Below are 25,142 nucleotides of genomic sequence, written 5' to 3'. Positions count from 1 at the left end.
ACGGACTCCAATTTCGACGATTCTTGTTAGGACCTTGGCTATTTTTTTGTGCTCTATCCACTAGTTGAGTTGTTTTTTTATTTTCATTCATAATTTTTTCAGAAATTGCAGATTCTCGACCGTGACTGTGCATAGTTCTTGTTTTGGAAACTTTGGAGGATCATAACTTTCTCATACGACCTCATATTGAGGCGATTCTTTTTTTGAAAGTGCATGATTTTTTGAGTAGATCGCAGTGGTACTATTTGTTTTCTTGATTATTGTGCCCAAGTTTCACTTTCAGCATATGCTCTTCATGAGGGTTTTTATTGCATTGAAATCAAGACCACTAAGTATTTCTTTCTAGTGGTAGTTGTAAACGCACTAAAATAAAGTGCCAAATCATATTTCTTTTGTGGGGTTCTTTGGTTGAGTAAAAATGGAGGGCATTGTCGTGGCTGGGTTCTCTTCTTTTAAACATTTCTTCTCTGCATTTCTTCATCATGAATCAAACAAATATGCCCATCTTAACTCCGTACAATTACTTTTAGTGAAAATCATGCATGACAATTCACTTAAGGAAAGTTGGATTAAATAGGATAACTATGAGACTTGAAACTGAACCTGATAAAGATGAAGATAAGCCTAAGTGGTTTAACAAATGTGATGAGGCATATGGAACATTGTGTTTGTTTGTTTCTCCTAATTTGCTATCTCACATTGAATCTTTGAATACACCAAATGAAAAATGGTTAAAGCTAGAAACACTATTTGGCACACAAGAGCAATTTCAACACAATCTAGGATTTCTTCACCAAATTGAAGTGACTACGATTGTAGTTAAAACAATGTGGAATTGCAAAGAAAGATGAACAACTGATTCTTAGTATTCTCTCTAAGCTAAGTTCAGAATATTCTGTGTTTGTCTCTACCTTCTATGCTACTAAGGGTGCACTTGGTACTTAATTAACCATGCCATCTTTAGATGATTTTTCTATCAATCTCACTCGAGAATAGGACAAGCTAATCCAGATGGGCACTCTTAAGTCCTCTAAGTCACATGCCTTAGCTGCCAACCAAGGCACAAAAGAACAAAAAGGACAAAGTAGTAACAACAATAGTAAGGATGAGAAACAAAATAATAGTGAGGAAAGGAAGGATCAGATGCCGGTTGCTTCAAAAGCAACTATTGATACCCCATCTTCCAAGGGCGATAAGCCTAAGAAAGAAAAGGTCAAATGTGTCTATTGTAAACGACCTGGTCATGATGAACATAAATGTTTGAAGAAACAAATTGATCACTTGACATACATTGTTGAGAAGAATAATATTAGTGTTCCCGAGTCTATCAAAAAAAGTTCTAATGAAGGGTCTAACAAGGAAAAATAAAATAGCAAGGGGAAAGGAAAGGGCAAGGCCCTTGTTGCAGTTGCTTCCTCACCATCCACTTGGGTTCTTGATTCGGGTGCTCCACACCACATGGATTCATCTAAAAAGGAACTTGCATCCTTGGAGCCGTGTACTATGCCTTCTATTTTGATTGGTGATGACACTCCTGTTGAGGTGTGTGGGAGAGGGTCTATTGATGTGGGGGATGGCACATTCCATGATGTTCTTTGTGTACCCTCATTATCAACTAATCTCCTATCGATATACCAGATCACTCACACAAGTTCAGGCAAGCGGGTTGAGTTCACTCCTAATTTAGTGGAGATATGTGAGTTGCACAATGATTCTACAGTTGCAGTTGGAAGAGCAGATCATCAGTCACGACTCTATCTATTTTCTCACTTTGTTCTTGATCCTCCTTCGTCTATTTTGCTCATTCACTCTAATGATGTGAGTAAATTTTGGCATGAGCGGTTTGGCCATCTTAACTTCCACTATTTGCATTAGCTCAACCAGCAAAGCATGGTCACAGGGTTGCCTTCGGTTCAATTCTCAGGCGATGTTTGCCAAGGTTGCATTCTTGGTAAGCATCTTAAGGAAAAGTTTGAAAAAAGTAAGGCATGGAGAGCTTCACAGATACTAGAGTTAGTTCACAGTGATTTGGCTAGTCCATTTCAGCATCCTTCTTTCAGCAGGGCCTGATATCTCCTCACATTCATTGATGAATTTTCTTGATATACTTGGGTGTACTTTCTCAAACAGAAGTCAGAGGTATTTGATCATTTTCAGGACTTCAAAACTCTTGTAGAAAACCAATCCGGGAAAGCCATCAAAGTTTTGTGCACAAACAATGGTGGTGAGTATGTCAACCATCAGTTTGAAAGATTTTGCACTTCAGAGGGGATTGATTTACAACATTCAGTTTCATACAATCCTCAGCAGAACGGTGTTGCAAAACGGAAGAATAGATCCTTGAAGGAAGTGGAAAACTGTATGATTCACTCTAGATCTCTTGCACCATAGTATTGGGCAGAAGCCATTAACTATGCTTGTTATATCCAAAACCATGTTCCTCACTGAACCTTGAAGGGAGTTACTCCTTTTGAAGCTTGGAACGGTTGAAAACCATCAGTTAAGCACTTCTGAGTTTTTGGCTCTCCTGCATGGGCCCACATTCCTGCAGAGAAACACAAGGCCTTGGATCCGCAGAGCAGACCTTGCATATTTGTAGGTTAACCTGATGGTGTGAAGGGTTATTTGTTGCTCCACCCTACTACATGTATATGCTACTTTAGTATGTTAGAAACACTAAATTAAAAACAATCAAAAGCATTTGCATACTAATTTAACATAACTTCATGAGAGACAAAGTGAAGTCCTCAAATGAGAATATGAGCCATGGATAGGCTCTCTCAATGAGGATGATCACTTTGATGTAGAGGTGTGTCTAATAGTTAAGATGGCTTGATTATGTATGTATGCTCAAATGCTCAAATGGGCTTCAATGGAGGATTTTTGATAGATTTTGGTGAATGGATTTGATGTAAAAATAGCTTCTCAAAATGGCATTATGGCTTTACTTTCTAGATTGTGTTAAAATGGTTTGGGAGAGGATTCCTTAAATAGGCAAAGGGCTTGAGGGATCAAGGGCTAGGATGCAAGGATGGGAGAAAGCTTATGGAAGGTTTAGATTGAATGAGCGGATTGTGCTTTGAGCTTATGGAAGGTTTAGACATGGATTGTGCTTCCTTACAGCCAATCAAGAAGTGACACATGTCACAGGGTCATTGGTTAGAGCAAGAGGGGTTGAGGGGTCAACAAAAGAGGCTCAAAGCTCATAAAGACCCTCATAATGGCTTGTAAGAGCAATGAATGAGCTTGTAAGAGTCATTTATGACTTTGTGGGCTTCATAAAGTTTTATAGTTGAGACATTTTGGAGGGAGTTGAGATTGTTGACTTTGCTTGGCTTAGGAAAGTCTTAAGCTTGACTTAGGAATGTGCAAATGATTAAGGCTTGGATTAGGCTTGGGTTAAGATTAGATTAGGCTTGTTAGAGATGGGCAAGTGGATGGCATTTAATGAGGGTGGGTGAAGGAGGAGATATTTGTTAACTTTGGCTTCGGTTAGTAAGTCTTAACCCATGTTTAGGGAATGTGACAAAGTTAGGAGGGGATTAGGATTAGGTTTAAAGACATCTTCTAGAAGAGCCTAGACTTTGGATGAGGATAAAGACTTTTTAGAATAGTCTAGAACTTCTTAGGATGAGGATGAAGACTTTCTAGAAGAGTCTAGAACTTCTTAGGATGAGGATAAATTAGATTTTTAAGAAATAAATAAAATTTTATTTATTTGAAGGGTTTGGGTTGAAGAGCTATTTATTAAAACTTTTTTAATAAATATGAGGATTAATCTTTAATCTTAATTAAATATTTTGAGTTGGGATTAGGGGTAGGAAATGATGGGATTAGCTTTTAATCAAAATTAAAGAAGGATTAGAAGATTTTGGAAGAGGTTAGTGGTCTTAAGAAAATTGGCCAAGTTTTGGGCAAAAAATATATTTTAATTTATTTTGAAATTTTTGGTCAATTTATTAATTAAATAATTAATAAATAATGAAATAGTGTTTAAATAAGATTTAAACATTTTTGGGAGGGATTCCTTAATTAAATATTTTTAATTAAGATAAAGGGATTTAATGGCATAAAAATTAATTAATTAATTAAATAATTAATTAATTAATAAATGATGATGTCATCAGGGGCTTTTTTTCAGAAAATAAAAATATTATTTTCTAAAGGATTTTTAGGTGTCTACATTTTGCCCCTCTTTGATGTGATGCCGCAAGTGGCATGGCATCAAAGATAAGAAAATAAGATGCCCAAGGCTAGAGCAGAAGAGGAGAGAATGGACTGTGAGATGCCCTCTCAAGAAGGTGGCGAGGAGAGAAAGTGAGGCTCGACGGCTTCTTGAAAAGTACAAGAATCCGAGATGAGCAAGGAGACTCAGATTGGCTTAAGAGAAGAGGTTTAGTTAGCTCAAACTCTCACTGTGGGAGAATGATAAAGGGAGAATCAGAGGCACAAGAGGAAGCAAGCTTAAGATCTTAGGGATTGCAGAGGATGAAGGAGCAGAGCGCTATAAAAAGGAATCCAGGATAGGGAGATGGATGATGGGATGATAAAGCGGATGCAACAAGATTTCAAAGAGTCATATTGGCGGAAGATGGGTTTCGGAGATCCCTAGGACTAAGATTGTGGATCTCGAAAGATGAGGCTTAGTGGATTGATTGGATTGGTGGATCCCTAAGACTAGGATTGTGGATTCCTAAAGCTAAGAGTGATGATTGATTCTGAGAGATACTGATGCACAAGCTGGGTAAGGAGAGACAAATGTTGGATATGTATGGGGGATAATGGAGATGAAGGAAATCCATTGAAGCTTATTGAGCGGGGGATACTTCAAAGAGAAGTACCACCATGTAGTTGAGTACTAGATTTTCTATAGCACTGTTGGTTAATTGCCAAGGTTACCAAGAACATCAAGGCCTTTTCACCAACCGTCTAGAGGACTGACAAACTGACTCAAAACAAACACGCAAGAATTGCCCCAGCATCACACATGAGTCTCGAAAGAAGTAGCGTGGAACCGACACTGGGTAACCCACAAGCAAAAAAAGAAACAAACAAAAGACTTGATCAAAACCATACGCTCAGAGTGCCCCATTCGTAGCATACCATGATATGGAAGATTGTGGCAACCTTGAGGAGGGAACAAAAAGATTGCTTGGAAAAGATACTTCAAGACCCAAAAGGGAAGATTCCAAATCGAAAGAAAGTGAAAATTCAAAAGAGAATTGTTTGCCAATGAGATGGGTAGGACGAGGTACTAACGGACCAAGATCAGACATGAGAAAAGCTATATCCTACAAAGAGCTATCGAAGAGCACCTAAGCTGATGGATCTGGCTGAGTTATGCGTCTGACAAGCTGAACTAAGAAGGATAACACTTTGATGATAGGAGATCTAGCTAAAGGATGCATTGGAATAGCTAACCAAGATTTGTGCGATGTGTGCAAGATGCTGATCAAGGAGGAACTGACACGAAAGCTGGATAGATACAATGGTACTAAGCTAAAAAAGATGTACAAGCTGACGGACCAAGATATGTTACAAATGTACAAGTTGTTCATGTTTGGGTTTTGTGAGATGGAAATGTTTGTGAAGGGTGGGATGTCTGCAATAGTTGATAGCCGGATAGGTAGATGGTTTGCGAAAAGCTTAAGTGAAAATGGGGTTCTTTGTGTGCATGTGATAGGATACCAGCTAGGGTACAAGCTTTGGTATATAATACAAGCTGGAATATGGTACAAGCTTTGGACAAGATTTGGATATACAAGCTATGATACAAGGGATGATACAAGATTTACAAGCTGGGGTACAAGATTTACAAGCTAAGGTACAAGATTTACAAGCTGTACAGGAGGTATTTACAAGCTTCATTAGATTTTGGATATTTGGTCGGAACACCAAGGGAACAAGCAGGTGTTTTATTAGATTGTGAATGGATGGATGAGGGATAGGATAGTGATAGATAATGGATTAGTCTTAGTACACAAGGCGCTTGAATTACCAGGTTTTCACCAAGGTACCTATCCAAGGCGCTTGAATTGCCAAGTTTTCACCATTGGACGCTTATTTCTCTTTACTATATATATATATATATATATATTTTTTTTTTGGATTTTTTAAAAGCTGGGTATACCAAGGATCTTCAAGCATAGAACTTCTTGAGATGAATGATGTTAGTAGGATCATTCAAGAGTTCTCCTTCTGGTGTAGATAGCTGATAGGCTCCGGAGCCAAAGGATGCAGTGACAACATAAGGACCAAGCCAGGTAAGTTCAAACTTGCCTTTCTTTTCTCGATCAGCTTGGACTTTCATATTTTCTTTGAGGACCATGTCACCCGGCTGAAAGTGTCGTGGAAGCACCTTTTTGTTGAAATTCCTTTTGAGATGAGTTTGATAGACTGTGAGATGGTCATAGGCTTGTTGTTGCTTCTCGTCTAAAACATCTAGGTGGGTGAGTCTGGCTACTCTGTATTCTTCATCTGATATTTGCCCTTGCAAAGATATGCGCAAGGAGGGAAGTTCAACCTTTATGGGTAGTACTGCTTCAACACCATAGACTAAGGAGTATGGAGTTGTGCCTGTGGATGTGTGAAAGGAAGTTCAATAAGCCCATAGGGTAGGATTAATTTGTAGGTGCCAATCGTGGCCAGAATCATTGACAACTTTCTTTAGGATTTTAAGGAGGGTTTTATGATTTGCCTCTGCTTGGCCGTTACCTTGTGGGAAATATGGGCTAGAAAAGCGGTAATGGATGCGGAGGGAAGTGCATAATTCTTCCATGTTGATATTTTCAAAGTTACCTCCGTGGTCGGTGAAGATGGTGGATGGGATGCCGAAGCGGCAAACAATGTGGTACAAGATGAACTTGGAAACCTGAACTCCTGTAGCTGAGACTAGGGGGACTGCTTCCACCCACATAGTGAAATAGTCTGTAGCTGTTATTATCCATTTATGTCCATTAAATGAGAGAGGTGTGATAGTTCCAACTAGATCAAGACCCCAACAAGCGAAAGGCCAAGGTGGTGCAATAGGCTGTAGATCCTGTGCTGGAGCGTGCATGAGATTTGCGTGCTGCTGACATGGGAGACACTTTCTGAAAAGTCACAGGAGTCTTCTTCAATGGTAGGCCAATAGTAGCTTGCTCTAAGGATTTGTCGCGCTAGGACAATACCACTCGTGTGGGCATGGCAAAGTCCGAAGTGTACTTCTTTTAATGCCATCGCGGCCTCATTTTCATCTAAACATCGAGAGAGAGTATCGTGATAACCCCGACGATATAGGGTATTGGCTATGATAACATAGCGGGATGATTTTCGGATGAGGTTCTGGCATTGGGTACGTGTGAGGTGAGGGGATATGATACCATCGTTAAGGTAAGCGTAAATCTCATGGTACCAAGGGGATTGGGGACCAACCAAGATACAAACACGGTTTGAGTCATCATTCGCATAGGCAAGTGTGAGGAGTTGCTCGACTAAAAACTCATACTATGTAGCTGCTTGGAGAATTTCCAAGAGCGAGCCGATAGTAGCCATAGCGTCTGCTACTTTGTTCTGCATTCGAGGCACTTGTGTAAACTGAAGCTTTGTAAAATGCTGGGTTAGCTGATCAACTAGCTCTTTGTAGGGTAATAGCTTTTCGTCCTTCATTTGATATTCATTTAGGGCTTGCTTGATGATGAACTGAGAATCGCCAAAGATTTGTAACTCAGTGATGTTCCATTCTGCAGCTATCTTTAATCCTGCTATGAGAGCCTCATATTCAACTATATTTTTGGTGCTAGAGAATTGTAGCTTGAAAGCTTTTGGAATGTAATCTTCTTGAGGTGTGATCAACAATATTCCTGCCCCTGATCCATGAGATGTGTATGAGCCATCAAAATAAAGTTTCCATGGGGGTTGTTCTTCAATTAGACAGATATGCTCATTTGAAAATTCTGTGATCAATGGATATGCATCTATTAGAGGTGCATCAGTGAGGTGATCTGCTATAGCTTGCCCTTTGATTTCCTTTCTATCCACATACTGAATGTCAAATTCGCTAAGGAGCATAACCCATTTGGCCAAACGGCCTGGAAGTGTTGTTCTGGAGAGCATATACTTGAGAGGGTCTATCTTGGAGACTAGTTGGATGGTATGACTTAGCATGTAGTGGCGAAGCTTTTGAGTTGAGAAAACAACTGCCAAACAAGCTTTTTCCATAGGAGTATAATTGAGTTCATAACCAACTAGGGTTCTACTGATGTAGTAGATGGCTCTTTCTCTGCCGTAGTCATCGAGCTGTGCTAGAAGTGCCCCTAGAGCAGTAGGCCTTGTTGATATGTACAAGATCAAGGGATGACCAGGACCTAGTGGAACCAAGATAGGGGGATTGGCGAGGTACTACTTGAGTTGATCGAAGCCGCATTGACATAAAGGATCCCACTTGAAGTTTTCATCCTTCTTCAGTAAATGTGTAAATGGCGTACACTTATCTGCAAGCTAAGAGATGAATTGCCGAACAGATTGGAGCTTTCCCTGAAGAGAGCAAAGCTGTCGTAGTGTCTGGGGAGGAGGCATGTCTAAGATAGCCTTGACCTTCTTGGGGTCGATCTCTATACCTCGTTTGGAAACTATAAAGCTTAGAAGCTTGCCAGATGTGACCCCAAAGAGACACTTCTTGGGATTCAGCATGAGATGATATTTGGCTAACCTATCAAAGACTTTCTCCAGGTCAGCAAGATGATCCATGAATGTATGAGATTTGACCAAGATATCATCCACATAATCCTCCAAAATGCTATGGATGAGATCATGAAAAATGGCTGCCATAGCTCTTTGATAGGTAGCCCCTGCATTCTTTAGGCCAAAAGGCATCATATTGTAACAAAAGGTTCCCCAAGGGGTAGTGAATGTTGTCTTATGCTGATCCTCTTCTGCAATCTTGATTTTATTATACCCAGAAAATCCATCCATGAGGGACAAAATTTCATGTCTAGCTATAAGATCTACAATCATATCTATGTTGGGCAAGGGAAAATCATCTTTTGGTCAAGCTTTGTTAAGATCTCTGAAATCAGTGCAGATTCTGATGTCACCGGAAGGTTTAGTGACGGGGACCATGTTGGAGATCCACTCTGAGTAGTCGATAGGTCGGATAACCTTAGTAGCTAACATTCTTTCTAATTCATCTTTGACCAGTAAAGCCACCTTGGGGTGCATTTTTCTAAGCTTTTGTCTGACGGGCTTGATCTTTGGATTGACTGCAAGATGATGAACTACAAGCTTTGGATCCAACCCTGGCATGTCCTGATATGACCATGCAAATCGGCCAATGTTCTCTTTTAAGACCTCAAAGAGGAGATCAACTTGGTCTTGTGATAGGGATGCAGCAATGTGAACAAGTCTGGGGATCTCTGAAGAACCGATGTTGACTTCTCTAGTATCCTCAATTAGAATAAAGGACACCTTTGGTCGATTATCTTGAGGAGGCAATGCTAAATCCTCATGTTCTGCTTGTGACTCTGGATTTTCTTGCTGAGGGGCTCTCTTCACTGCCTTAGCTAGTCCCAGATTCACCTTTGTTCTAGTTTTGGGTGTATCGGAACTAGGTTGGGGATTTTCTCCAAAATACCCCTTGGGATCTAGCTTATAGATATAGACAGAATCTGGCTTTGTTTGCTTGTGAGGAGTTTTGGCTCCCATGAATCTCAGAAGCGCTTCCTCTAATGTGAACTCATCAATGTGTATGACGCTTGGTTGGTCCCAATCTATGAGTTGTGGATGGGCGAGTGGTAGGTTGATGAAATGGATGGATAGTTCTTGGAGAACAGAGTCTCCCAGGGAGATTTGGTCTGGGATATCGTCGTAAGTTCTCTTTTCAACTTCCTTAGGAATGTCTTCGATTTTGACAAGGTCGCGGTGAATGTTCAAAAAATCGTGACCGTTCTCATTGGTGCCCCTAGTTGTGGGTATGCCAAAGCCAAGACCTGACTTTGTTTCCCACTTGTGTGCGTCAATGGGGCATTGCATGCCTCTTTCTTCTGGTCCTAGACCACCACCTTGATAGTTCCATTTGTTAGTGATGAGCTTATATTCTTGGGGATACTTCTGGCTGAAGTGATCAAGGCGTGCTTGATTTCTTGGAGTTGCATCCTTATGTAACCAATTGTTGATATCTGGAGTGAGCTCCTCATGAAGAAGGATTTTTGAGGATACAAAGGTTGTTGGGCCAAACTGTTTGTATCGAGGAGGTGGAATCTCCTTAGCTTTGTGATATGTCGGTCGTCCATAGGTGTGTGGTTCAAGTGGGAGTGCCTCGACGGAAAATGCATCTGACAGACTATACTCTCCACAACCTTTATTATTGATCTTCATGGTAGATAGGGTGGAGGCGAGGATAGTTTCTGGGTTATTACAAGTGTGGGATGAGCTGGCGATGGCTGTGCTGATATCAATTCTAGGGCAATGGTTTGCATATGAAGCTTCAACTGCATTGCAGTAAGCAAAGGGTTCTGGATCGGCATGGATGGTTACCTCAGTGCCCTGATGAGGAAATTTGTCGCACTGATGGTAAGTGGATGGAAACGGCTTTCATGGCATGAATCCATGGGCGACCGAGGAGGATGTTAAATGGTAGGTTTAGATCAATAACATGGCAGAGTGTTTCTTGGATGACTGGCCCAACCTTGATTGGCAGCAAAATAGTTCCTTCTGTGGTTCTTTCCAAGTTGTCATAAGCTTTGATGGTGATAACGTCACTGATGATATCTACCTCAGTATACCCAGCTTGTTTTATGAATTTTAGGGTGCAAATATTCAAGGCTGATCCATTATCTATCATTACTCTTTTCATGACAAAATTGGATACCATGATGGCTATGTGAAGCAGAAGGGTGTGATCTGGCTCGACCATGGGCATGTCGGTGGGCTTGAAAGATAAGGCACATGAGGATGAAAGGTGTCCAACAAGATTACGAAAATCAGTAGCGTTGATATCTGAAGGGACACGAGATTCTATGAGAGCATTTTCAAGGATTCTTTTGTACACAGGACTGGTACGGAGAAGGTCTAAAATGGAGATTTGGGCTGGCATGTTCCCAAGGTGTTCCAAGATATTGTATTGGCTTTTTGATGGAGCTGATGGTGCTGGTGGAACTGGTGGGCCTGCGATGTTAAATCGCGCTCTTCGAGTGGTGACTGCACACTCATTGTTTGGTCCTTGGATATTGATAACATTGACAGAAGGCTCTTTTTCAGATATACAACCGATGAGGCTACCATAGTCTATGTAGGATGAAGTGTGGTCATTTTTCTTCCCATGCTGTTGGTTTGGCTGGCAGTTGTTGGTGTTGTTGTTGTTGGTTTGGATAGGTGCTTTTCTAGGATTTAGGTTGTTGTGAGGAGGAAAAGCATTTTAATAGATCTGTAAGCCTGCATTGGGAGAGGTTTGGGCACCAACGGTGATTTCTTTCCGATCAATGAGGTCTTGTACATAATCTTTCAGTTTCATGCATCTGAGGGTAGTGTGACCTTTTACCGTATGAAATTTGCAGTACTCATTGTCTTTGTACCATGCAGCTTTGGATTGGCTTGGGTCAATTTGCTAGGTAGGAGGAAATTTGATGAGGTTTTCCTTGACTAATATTTCAAAAATGACATCCAATGGCTCACCAAGGGGTGTATAGTTTCTAGGTGCAAGTTGGAATCTGGGCTTTTGCCCTGCAGCTACATTGATGGCATTAGCTTGATTGCTAGATCCTTGGAAGTTGGGTCTTGGATTGTGGTTTTGATAGCTTTGGTTATTCTGCTGTTGGTAGTTGATAGCTTGTTGATTGTTTGGTTGATATGGTGGGTTGGACTGATTTTGGGAAGGACCAACAATATTCACATGTCTGGTATCAATGATGCCATCTGTTGCAACGTGCTTGTTTTTGTTCCAATACTTAGACTTGTCATTTGAATGTGTTTGATTTTGGTTGGCTTCCTTGTAAATCTTGACTACACCATCTTTAATGAGTCCTTGCTCAAGGATCATTCCTTTCTCTTTGATATCTTTGTAGGTCTGCAAACAGTTCATGGTCATGTGGTGAGCCAAGTTGGGATGGGCATTATCAATAAACATTTTCACCAAATGGCACTCTGGCAAGGTGCAAGATATGCGGGTGGTAAGGGTTTGCCATCTTTGCAGATATTCGGGAAGGCTTTCTCCACCTTTTTGCTTAGTGTGGACAAGATCAACTACTGATAGCTCTGTTTCAACAAGATGGGCATATTGGGCTACAAATGCCTCAGACAATTCAGAAAAGTTTCTAATTGTGCCATATGGGATTCTATAAAACCATTCAAGAGCTATTCTGGCCAAGCTTTTGGAAAAAAGGCGCAAGAGGAAGACATCATTGTATGCCACTTCTTGGCAGTGCATGTAAAATTCTTTGATATGTGTGACAGGGTCTCCTTTTCCTCTGAATTTTTCAAACTTGGATACCTCAAAGTGTTTGGGGAATGGTGTCATGGTAATGGCTCTGTCAAATGGGTAAGGACACACATTCTCAAACTTGAAGGTATTTTGGATCATTTCCCTCCTGGATGTTCTTCAAAGCTGTCTTCATGGCTTCCCATTCTGAACTAATGGGTGATGGCTGGGGTGCCCCCAATGTAGGAGTGCCCTGAGGTAGGTATGTGCTAGATGGGGCAATGGAATATGGATGGCTTTGGGGTATGGGCTAGTAAGGATTGTACATGGCTTGGACAACTGAATGGTGGATGATGGGTTACTGAGGTGGAGGTGGCACATATTTCTACATGTGTTGTGAGGCTTGCTGCTGATATTGGATTTGAGGTTGGGATTGAGGAACATAAGCTAGCTGTGGGATAAATGGATTGCTTTTTGGAGGTAAGGTATGAGATGGGTGTGAATCTTGGGAAAAGGATTGGGGAGCTTTTGGAACTTGACTTTGGATTTGAGGAGTTTGACCAATATATGTGGGTTGTGCCCCCATTTGGGAAGGTATCTGCATGGCAAAAGAGGCCAAGTAATTGGTGGTTTGTGGTGGTGGATTTCCTCTTAGAAGTGGCATAGAAAAATAGTTAGTAATAGGAGGTAATGGATTAGTTGGTGGTGGAGGTGGTGGGAATTGAAAGCTTGGGAATGGAACTGATGGGGTTTGATAGCTTGGTGGCTGGATTTGAAAGCTTGGTAGAGTGGTGGTAGGAGCTTGGGTCACTTGAGAGCTTGGCAGAACATTGGTACTAGCTTGTGGGGTTTGATAGCTTTGTGGAATGAGGGTAGTAGCTTGTGGATTTGTGGCTGATGGCACTGAGCTCCAAGGACCTAGTGGAAATGATGGAATTGTGTTCTAAGCTAAGGTAAACAGGCTGGGCATGATAAAAGGTTGATTACTTGGCCCCATGGGTGGCATCCCAGTTGTATATTGCTGCAGTTGGCCAAAGATGCTAGCACTGATTTGGGAGATGGGTGGATTTGGAAGGCTGGGTTGGAAAGCAGCAGAAGTAATAGTGAAGGGAGTGAATGGTGAGGTGTTTTGGGCGAAGGGGGTTTGGGATGGAGTGGTACGGACCAATTGTGGAGTGGTGGTGGCTAGATTAGCTTGCGGAATGGAGATTTCAACTTGGGTGGAGGATGGTATGTTTGAGTCTGTTGGATCATATGGATTGGCTTGAGGCTCTTCTTTTGGCGCATATTGAGGATAATTCGAATCATAAGAGCCTATGGGTGGTGGGAGTTGCTCAAACAAGGGATGAGATGGATCTGATAAGGGAGGAGGTCTTCCAAAGTCGAAGGCTCCGATGTTGTCCCTTCGAAAGTTAGCCATGATTGTTTCTTTGTTCTTGTCTATAATGGTGTTCACCAATACTGCATTTCTTGGTTGGTTCATGAAAGCTTCAATGTCAGTAGGTGACGATATAGTGTTCTCTAGGCTGAAGGATAGTTGACTGCTCAAGGGGAGCGATGCTATTTGATCCAAATGATAGGGCTCCATTGTTACCTTCTTCTTCTTGGCTAAGTGAGTGACGGGTGGCATGAAAATGCAGAATGTTTCCTAGGGATGAGATGCAACAATGCTGATGGATGCAAAAAGGGGAAGGCTTTTCTATGCAAATGATTTCCTAGGTTGAGGCAAAGCTATATGACAAAACCTAAGGAGGATCGGTTTGGGGACTCTAACTTCAAAGATATGTTGCCAAAGCATGAAAGGTCTGCTTTCCTATGTACAAGCTTGGTGGTGATTGTGTCAACTTAAGGATAGACTGATGATCCTTTAGGAAGAACACGAGATTGACCACTTGTGGATCCCAACCTTTAGCTCAAGGTGATGAGGGATAACAAGTGACAAAGCTAGATTACCCTAGACAAAGCTCTGTCAAAGGGATAACCTTGGTGAGATTGGTGGATTTGGAAGATGTTAGGAATGGTAAACTTTTGGCAAGGTGACAACAATTTTGAAGGCTTGGATGTTAAGTTTTTGGATTGCTAGCTAGATGGTTTGGTTCTAAATAAGATGGATGAGCTAAAATGCTTAAGGGGAGGACTAAAGATGGCTAGCTTTCCTACAAAGATGACTCTAAAGTGAAGCTTATGAAAGAAGATGTGGAGAAACAAGGGGGTCTAATCATAGAAATCATGCTTAGTTGGTAATGCATAAGCAGGGTTAACTCCTGGATGTTGGTTAAGTTGGATAGTGCGATCTAACTAGGCGTCTTGAAGGGCTTCGTCAGCAGCTTTGTCCTCTGCTTTGTGCAGTTTGGCAATTTGAGGGCTTGGTATTATTTCTTTTCTCTTGGCTGAAAGTTCTTGGTATGCCTGAGATGGCTTGAGTTTGGATTTTTGAAACTTCTGTTTGGGTTTGGGTTGTTCTGACATAAATTCTTGAATCTTCTTGGCTTTGAGAGATCTCGGTTGTTTTGCTTCAACTTGTTCAACTTCTGGAATAGGCAGTGACTACACTAAGTATGACCTAAGCTAAGATTGACCAAGTTTGGCAAACATTCATTCAACAAATAAAAAATCAAGCAATAGATAGGAACAACCAGATAGAAGTTTTTGATTCTCAGAATGTGATACTTGCGCCAAGGAGTGTGTATGTTTTACAAATGTTTCGATCAGTCACTTCAAACACATTAACACCCTAGATGGTTGTCTACAAGGCTAACAGTTGGTTTAGCTAGGGAGTCCTCGATATACCCAAGGTACGAGAGGCCCAAGTCCGTAGATGAAACCAAAAAGATGTCACACAGCCGAGAGGAGCGGTAACCCACTTCTCCTCTTTCACTTATCAAGGGTATAAAGTTCCTTGAGGCTTAGCCCGAGTGACAAAATCTTGATTTCAAGAGAGGTGTTTTTGGATTCACCTCCCGATTTTTATACTCCGCCGGAATGCTAGACTTGAGGTTGTCCAAGGGGTGATGAAATCCCCAAGCAAGGCTCCTAAAAAGGGAAACAAGGTTTTGGATCCTAATCTTATGCACCCAAGATGGCCTCGAAAGATGACAAGGGGAGAGAAGACTTGGATGACCTTGGGCTAAAAAACATGTTTGTTCTTTTTCCAACTGACGCTTAAGTTTTCTGATCTAGGCTTTGAAAACACACATGTTTAGGATGTAATGTTTATTCCAACTTTGAAGCGTTTGACAAAAGTAAAATCGATCGAAGAATGAATACAAGAAGAAGAGTTAAGGTCAACAAAAAAGTAAACCCGCGCGCTTGGAGGCCCTCCACGTCAAGTATCGATTAATTTTTTTTAAGGCATTCAAGAGTTGGTGTGATTTTGTTTTAAGCCTAAAACAAAGATGTGTGAAATTCGATTTCAAGCACACACCTGGAGGCCCTCCACGTCAAGATTTGTTCAAATTTTAATGCCCAAATGAAGTGTTAGCGAGCCTAATGTGCATTCAAGGAATTTTTTAAGTTAAAAAAACTAATAAAAACACAAGTGAAGTTTGATCTTTGTGGAGCACTTAACACCCTCTTAGGTGGACCCATCCCCATAGATGGCGCTGAGATTGCAACCAATGGTTAAATTGATGGGTGATTAAAGAGGGTGAGTCCAACTACAAACTCACTTAAAGCGTCTTTATTTGATTTTTATAATTTAGGAAATTTCTAGAATATAGATTCTTTTTATGCCCCAAAAGATGATTATTTGATCTATGGCATTCAAGATTGGATTTTTTGTTTTAATCATGCATTCATAAAAAAAAAAAAACTTGATTTTAATCCATGGCACTCAAGAGTGATTTTAGCAACATGCATTCAAAGACAAGTGATTAAACATTCAAAATTTTTCCTTTGAGCATTCAAGATTGAGATTTTGTGTGTTGTTTTAAGAACTTTGAAGTGCTTTGTTTTAACCTTAGACCATTCAAGATTGTTTTGGACTCAAAAGTGAAAATGACTCTTTGGACTTTGGTTTTCATTCAAGATTTTGTGTTCTAATTTGCATATTTTAAGCCCAAAAATGATTTTCTTAGGTTGTTTTGATGCATGAAAAACCTAAGAAACATTCAAGATTTTGCAACAAGACATTTGTTTGGACAAATAACAAAGCTTTTAGCACAATTTTTGGCAACCATTTAGGACTCTTAGTTTTCATGAGATTTTTAAAAGAACTTTAAAATATTTGCAAATGAGGTTCATTTTATCCTTGATTGATGCTTTGAGTTTGATTTAGATTTTAGTGTGCACTTAGTGTTGATTTTGAACCTTTTGAAATGGAAACTTGAAGTTCTTTTTAAATTCCCAAAAATGAAGTGTTCCTAACTTTGCATGAATGCATCTAAAACCTTGATGTTGCAAGGATGCAAATGATTGGATTGGTTTAGTTTCACTTGTTAAAAGATTTTTTTTTTTTTGGCAAATTTTTAGTTTTTTAATGGATTTAAGTATGATTTGGGGGTTCATTTTAAGCACTAAAAAGAAGTGTGTATGATTTTCCTTCCTTAAAAAAAAATGGCCAAGATCTCCCACAAGAAGAAGAAGAAGAAGTAGATGGAATAAGAAGAATATAGACAAGAAGAGGAAGAAGAATTCCAAGTGCTTTGTCCACCTACAAGCTTGAAAAATCTGCAAACACTATGAGATAGACTATGAGTTCCTTTGTCTTCTTCATTCTCATGTGGACCTACAAAACCAATTTATACAATCTACCAATCACAAAAACAAGCAAAATTAGCCAAAATCAGCAAATGACATACAAAACTTGACTAAAAAAGCTAATGAAGATGACCCATGCGGGGTCCCACCGGGCATGCCAAAATGTATATGCTACTTTAGTATGTTAGAAACACTAAATTAAAAACAATCAAAAGCATTTGCATACTAATTTAACATAACTTCATGAGAGACAAAGTGAAGTCCTCAAATGAGAATATGAGCCATTGGTAGGCTCTCTCAATAAGGATGATGACTTGATGTAGAGGTGTGTCTAATAGCTAAGATGGCTTGATTATGTATGTATGCTCAAATGCTCAAATGGGCTTCAATGGAGGATTTTTGATAGATTTTGGTGAATGGATTTGATGTAAAAATAGATTCTCAAAATGACATTATGGTTTTACTTTCTAGATTGTGTTAAAATGGCTTGGGAGAGGATTTCTTAAATAGGCAAAGGGCTTGAGGGATCAAGGGCTAGGATGCAAAGATGGGAGAAAGCTTATGGAAGGTAAAGATTGAATGAGAGGAGAGCACATAGATTGTGCTTCCTTACAGCCAATCAGAGAGTGACACATGTCACAGGGTCATTGGTTAGAGCAAGAGGGGTTGAGGGGTCAACAAAAGAGGCTCAAAGCTCATAAAGACCCTCATAATGGCTTGTAAGAGCAATAAATGAGCTTGTAAGAGTCATTTATGACTTTGTGGGCTTCATAAAATTTTATGGTTGGGATATTTTGGAGGGAGTTGAGATTATTGACTTTGCTTGGCTTAGGAAAGTCTTAAGCTTGACTTAGGAATGTGCAAATGATTAAGGCTTGGATTAGGCTTGGGTTAAGATTAGATTAGGCTTGTTAGAGATGGGCAAGTGGATGGCATTTAATGAGGGTGGGTGAAGGAGGAGATATTTGTTAACTTTGGCTTGGGTTAGTAAGTCTTAACCCATGTTTAGGGAATGTGACAAGGTTAGGAGGGGATTAGGATTAGGTTTAAAGACATCTTCTAGAAGAGTCTAGACTTTGGATGAGGATAAAGACTTTCTAGAATAGTCTAGAACTTCCTAGGATGAGGATGAAGACTTTCTAGAAGAGTCTAAAACTTCTTAGGATGAGGATAAATTAGATTTTTAGGAAATAAATAAAGTTTTATTTATTTGAAGGGTTTGGGTTGAGGAGATATTTATTAAAACTTTTTTAATAAACATGAGGATTACTATCTAATCTTAATTAAATATTTTGAGTCGGGATTAGGGGTAGAAAATGATGGGATTAGCCTTTAATCGAAATTAAAGAAGGATTAGAAGATTTTGGAAGAGGTTAGTGGTCTTAAGGAAATTGGCCAAGTTTTGGGCAAAAAATAATTTATTTATTTATTTTGGAATTTTTAGTCAATTTATTAATTAAATAATTAATAAATAAGGAAATAATGTTTAAATAAGATTTAAACATTTTTTAGAGGGATTCCTTGATTAAATATTTTTAATTAAGATAAAGGGATTTAATGGCATAAAAATAAATAAATTAATTAATAAATGATGATGTCATCAGGGACTTTTTTCCAGAAAATAAAAATATTATTTTCTAAAGGATTTTTAGGTGTCTACACTACACATGAGTTGTTCATTGAGAGGAGTGTTCAGTTTGAGGAGGGACCTTCAAGCTCCCTTTCTATCACTTCTCCAACTCCTACTTTGACATTGGAGTCACTTGGAATACATGACAGATCTTCTAATGAGTCAGATTCACCTGAGTTGTCTTCTACCTCCACTTTCGACGCAAAGAGTGATTCAAAGGACTCACCTCCTTCCTCTCCTAGTCATCATTCGCAAGTTGATGATTCTCCTCTAGATTCTCCATCTTCCAGACCACTTTGGGCTAGACAGACCTTGCAGTCTGTAGGTGATTGGGTTGGGGATCTGTTAGACACCAAGCAGACTCGTTCACAATTCCAGGATGCTCCACATGTCTTCATTGCTACTGCCTCAGATCCACAATACTTTCGTGAGGCTTCTGGTATTCCTAAGTGGGAAATAGCTATGCAGGAAGAGTATAGTTCCTTGATGAGGAACCACACTTGGGATCTTGTCCCTCTTCCTAAGGGAAGAAAACTTGTTCGGTGTAAGTGGATCTATCAAAAAAAATTTGCAGCAGATGGGTCAGTTGACAAACACAAGGCTCACTTGGTTGCCAAAGGATTCTCCCAGGTTCTTGGGATTGACTACTCTAAGACTTTTGCGCTAGTTGCCCGAATGAATTCCATTCGACTTGTTCTTGCCATTACTGCAGCTAATTATTGGGAAGTACATCAAATGGATGTGAAGAGTGCTTTTCTTCACGGTGACCTTCATGAGGAGATCTACATGGAGCAGCCATAGGGTTTCCTTCAGGATTCTTCACTTGTGTGCTGTCTTTGAAAGTCTCTCTATGGCCTCAAACAGGCTCCTCGGACCTGGTATGCCAAGATGGACTCCTTTCTTCTATCAGTTGGGTTCACTTGGTGCCATTCTGATCCAAATGTCTACATTCTGCAACAGGATGACTCACTCCTATTTTTGGTTTTGTATGTTGATGACTTGCTGATCACAGGAAGTTCTTCACCCACCATTAAGGCTGTCAAAGTTGCCCTTCAGGACAGTTTCTTGATGACTAACTTGGGCTTATTGCATTACTTTCTCAAGATTGAGATCTTTCAGTCTCCTTCCGGGATCACCATCACACAGTCCAAGTATGCTCTAGATTTACTCTCGAGGTTTCATATGGCTAACTGTAAGCCTACTGTGACTCCCTTCCTTTCTGGAGTCAAACTTGAGGCTCAGTGTTCTTCTCCACTTGTTGATGGCACCTTGTATCACCAACTTGTTGGGAGTCTCATTCATTTGACTCATATGAGACCTGACATCTCATATGCTATAGGCATGGTCTCTCAATTCATGCAGGAGCCTCATGAGCTACACTGCAAAGCAGCCAAGCGGATCCTTCACTACATTTAGGGTTCTCACAGTTATGGGATTCACTATGCAGCAAGTATTGAGCTTGATTTGGTGGGCTAAACAGATTCAGATTGGGCAAGTGATTCTTAGGATTGCAAGTCTACTTCAGGTTACAGCTTCTCACTTGGTTCCGATTCTTTTTGTTGGTCGAGCAAGAAGCAGTCTTCTATTGCTCTATCTTCTACTAAGGCTAAGTATCGGGGGGCTGTGAATGCTGCCACTAAGACCATTTGGCTTCAACATCTTCTCACTGAGTTTGGTATCCAGATCAAACGACCATCAATCATATTTTGTGACAACCAAAGTGCCATTCAGATCTCACGGAATCCAGTTCATCATCAACAGACCAAACACATCGAGATCCACATGCACTACATCCGAGAGCTCATCCATGGTCATGTCATTGACCTTCATTATTGTCTGACTTCCGAGCAAGTTGCTGATATCTTCACCAAACCCTTCATTGAGAGCAAGTTCCTTCATTTGCGAGCTTTGTTGGGGGTGCGGGATGCTTCATCTTTTGGGGGGGCCTCTTCCTCTCACTTGGAGTCCTAATTATTTTTGGGGGTCTCTTCTCTCTCTTTTGGGGGAATTTTATGTACATGGGTACCTCATCAGGCCTAACTTGCCAGGACCCATTTCTCCATCCACCTATGCTTTGCTTATGGGGGGGTGTTAGTGTAGTTTATTTATTTCCTAGTGGCTTATTTTTTTTTACTATATTGCTAGTTTTTTCCTACATTTTTAGTAATCTTGCTTAGGTTAATAAAGCATCTCTTATTTAGAAAGTGGTTACGAGGTGTCACCTTCTTACATGTGAGCATCCATTCGCTATCTTAGGAAGATACTTTGCTATCTTTAGTCCGATAGATGGTTGCTCCTCGTTGGTCAGTGTTTCCACCTCCTCCCTCTTCCTAGTCTATATAAGCATGCTACCTGGCTTGTATTTGTGATCAATTTCTTTTGCATCCCTTTAATGCTATTTTGCTTCCAGCATTTGCATTACTCTCTTGGAGACTAACTCTATGTTGCTATTTTGATTTTGTATCATTTGCATTCATAGTTTAGATATCTATTCTTTGCACTAGTTTTCTGGGTTATCAATGTTTTCAGATTCTAACACAAAGCACCTAGAATGATGCCAGAGGTTTTCTGATGCATTCTACTCAACTATCAATCAATCCCTAAAATGTTGGAATCCCTCTTGAAATCTAGGAGACTAGCACAAACTGCCCAAAACGACTTATAAAGGCCTATTGCAGCTCCACAAAACTATGGTAGGGTCCCCTTTCCATATTGTTGACCTACGAGAACTTTGGAAATAGGCCAACCTTTTCTGACAACTGAGTTGTCTAAGGAAGAGATACTACACAAAAAATCCTACTAAGGTCATTACATATTGCTAATGTCCCTCCAGTAGTTGTGCTCCATATTTAAGTCACCCACATGGAAAATGCTCCATTAAACTGGAAATTGTTCAAGGTATTGTACATAATGTGGGGATCTCCTCAAATGGTTATTACAACCACCTTAGTAAAACATCCTGTTAACATTATTTTCAAACAAATGAATACATAAGATTAAGGAATGAAAGTGGGTAAGTCTGAGAATATATTTGAACATCATGTTCAATTGTAAACTTGAGTGCTTAATCTGAACATATATACAACATTGTTTTAATGGGAGGTAATTTTCCTTTTGTTCCTCTCATACAAAATCTTCTTGATTGTTTTTCTGATCATTAATAATAATTACTTTTCCTTTTATCTATTTTGAACCAGGTGCTATACCGGGGTTATTAATGGTGATTGGGCTATTCTTTATTCCAGAAACTCCTCGATGGCTGGTACAAAAACTTATTTTTCATGGTTGTTTCATAAATACAAAGACTTATTTTTCATGGTTGTTTCATAAATCCAGATTATAAATTATATCTTCTAGCATTTTTAACTCTTCGAACTATCTTAGTGTTGTTTTCAAATTAATTTTAGGCAAAAGCTGGATTGAAAGACCAGCTTTATAGTTCTCTTCAGAAGTTGCGGGGAGAGGACCATGACATTACTGAGGAAGTGGTGGAAATTCAGGTGTCAAATCAATCCATCTGTAGTTTCTTGCAAATTTTAACACTTTTAAAATTATAAATGTTAACAATTGTTCAAAAGTTCTTGCTGTTACAGGTTTAATTAACTAATTAGGAGAATTAAGATTATTGATTCAGTGGAAGAAATTTTGTAAATATTTATGGTATATAACTTTGAACTTGTGTTACCCTTATTGAATCTACTGTGCTCATGAGCATATGAACTTGTGTTATTCTTTATTATTGGAAATAGCTATAGACTGGTTAAATGCAAATCAAAAGAATACAAAACTTGTTTACTTGATATGTTTTTTAAGTGACAACAAATCATAGCCATAGTGGACTCCTTCTAGTTTAGTTCAGTTGAATAAAGATAAGTTAGTTGTAGCAGTTTGTCAACAAATGCGAGACTGTTTGGCTTTATTTGTTGACGTATGCATTATTGTAAGTCAACAAAACTACAATAGTCTTATCATGGACAACTTAGCAGCTGCTCAGGGTACCTCTCTTTTAAAATTCAAGTGGAAGTGACTTATCAACTTCACTAACATCATCTGGAGGATTGACACCCTTTTTAAAACCAACTAAACATTCTAGTAGATATTGACGGGAATTAAATCTATATTTGATTGAGTTTGAAATAAATGTTTTATCAAATTTCTGATATACGTGAAATGTTAAATAAGAACCCCTTATTTTTTCCTGTTTTCTTTGTATGGGTTGCAATGGTTTAATTTTATGCCATGGCCTTGATCTGTTTATATCATTTGTGTGTCCTTTTTATTGGTCAGTGTTTTTCATCAAATGCTAACGTTTCTTATCAAATCCAAATTTATTATAAAATGTCTCATTGAAGAAGTCTCCTCCTACCTTTTCTTTCTGAAATTTTCAATTAGAGATACTCTTAGATTTGCTCTCAAGAACACGAGGGTAAACTGCACTTCTGAGAATCTTCCAGGAGACACAGTTAATTAAGACCTTGTAAAGTATTTACATTTTGTGTCAGTATAATCTTTCAATGAACATCCAATAGTGTCTGGGATTCATTTAGCTATTTGATTAGATGAACCTACTGACAAGATACTATTCTTTCTGTTGGTTTATTATATAGTATTTGTTTCTTGATACCTAGGGATCTACCTATCAATTTGTGTATCCCTATAGATAGTAGGGAATTGGACCAACCCTAGAACTATATCAAATTGAAAGGAAGCGGCTATTAATACACTGGGAACTGGTAGGCATCTTCCCTCATATGAACCTAATGACAAGATTCTATTATTTCTTGATTTAGAATAGATTATTGGCTCATGCATGATCTTTGAATGCATCCAAATAGAATTAATGTTTTTTCTACTCTTTAGTAGCTTTAATTATTCCCTTACGAATTCTCTTGATGTATGTGATTTAAGTAAAAATGGTTTCATTTAAAGATAGTACATACAATTACAAAATTTAGGTGGCTATTTCCCAAAATTCCACTATATCTGAGCATGCTTATACATTGCTCTTGGCATCTGTGGACCAAGATTTTCCGAAAACAAACATCAGATCACTTGATGGAGCTGATGCTATTATGTTCTAAACACATGCTCAGAATTAATGTGAATAGAGGAGACAGTACAATTAGTATGACATATTCATAGTTCTGTCACTATAATTTGATATGGATGGATGGATAGCTGTCTTTGTTATTGATCAAGGCAAGAACAGGTTTTGAGGGCTCCAAAACCTTTTACAGAGATTACGTAAGATGTATCAAGAAAGCCCACCAAAACAAAACAGCACCAAGAAACAACATAATTGACTAAGAACAGAACAAATAGAAGAAACCCCGGTGAGAACAATCAAAACACCAGCAAGAGGACAATACAGAACCAGCAAAAGGACCTACATGATGCCAAGTTCTTTAACATTTCTGCAGCTTCACTTCCAACTCATTCATCTTCTTGGCCACATTCTTCAGGTCACTAATATCATGAGGTATATTGTTCGCCTTCTTCGTGTTGGCCCTGGTTCTTTTTCTCAGACCAGAGGGTTCCTCATTACCCGTCTCATTATCCTGCTTGAAATGAATATGTAATGTCCCCTCTTTAGTTCGACATGGCATTGATCATGGATTTGCCTATTCCAGACTCTCGTAGGCAAATGGTGTGGAAAGAGAGTCAATTCTGCGGATCAGATAGTCATATCTTGCTCTTGAAGAAGTGTTAAGAGGTTATATTTTATCATTATGTGATATTGGGGCCCACATGTTATAATTTTAATTTGAGTTGCACTTTTTATTTTATAAAATTACTTTATTATAAAAAGTGCATTATAATGAGAAATTATAAAGGATGTTTCTAGAAGTTCTAGCAACTTCTTAGAAAAGTGAATAAATAGAGGGCTGGGCCTCTCATTTGGACATGCTTGGATTGGAGAACTCTTCTACTTCTTCATTGTGAAGACATTTGTGGACTTTGGATCTGCAAATTATTCGATCTTTGGGAACGAATCACTCCCTTGGATTGGCGACTTTGAGGGTGTGAAATATCACCTGAATTGTTGCATAATTGGAGTTGGTATTCAGCCATCTCATTGGAGCTTATTGAGAATTCGTTGTTAGGGTTTGTTTTTGGTTGGAATGAGGATTTCAGATTTGCCCTATCATTGGAGAAGCATTTGACAAGAGTTTGAAGACAGAATAAGTGCATTTTCAGAATTGGCAAAGCAGGGTTCGGAACCACATAATTGCTCATATCTCCTCAACCCCTTGGAGTTATTTTTTATGGTTTTATAGGGTTACTACCTAACCCTAGGCGCCCATTTTCCTTACATTTGGGGGTCCCAAAACCCTAATATTATTTTATTTCAGCAGCCGTACAGGTACGGCCTGGTACGGCCCTGCTAGTTTGGGCAGCAGCAGCAAATTAAGGATAGTTTGG

At 39.4% G+C, this 25,142-nt stretch overlaps 1 protein-coding gene across 6 annotated transcripts in view; it reads left to right on the top strand.

The window, feature by feature from the left end:
• Positions 1-25,142, top strand: part of LOC149555238 (sugar transporter ERD6-like 4) — a 181,278-nt gene that overhangs the window by 99,152 nt on the left and 56,984 nt on the right. For all 6 annotated transcript variants that reach the window (XM_089829336.1, XM_089829332.1, XM_089829333.1 and 3 more), the window contains 2 exons: positions 21,917-21,981; positions 22,127-22,219. In XM_089829336.1, coding sequence (XP_089685462.1) covers positions 21,917-21,981; positions 22,127-22,219 — 158 coding nt within the window. The remainder of the gene's footprint in view (positions 1-21,916; positions 21,982-22,126; positions 22,220-25,142) is intronic.

The sequence above is a fragment of the Cupressus sempervirens genome, chromosome 5 (genome assembly GCF_028749045.1).
Source record: "Cupressus sempervirens isolate cs-2001-9-10 chromosome 5, ASM2874904v1, whole genome shotgun sequence".
Taxonomy (NCBI): Eukaryota; Viridiplantae; Streptophyta; class Pinopsida; order Cupressales; family Cupressaceae; genus Cupressus; species Cupressus sempervirens.
This window is presented reverse-complemented; position numbering and strand designations above follow the sequence as displayed.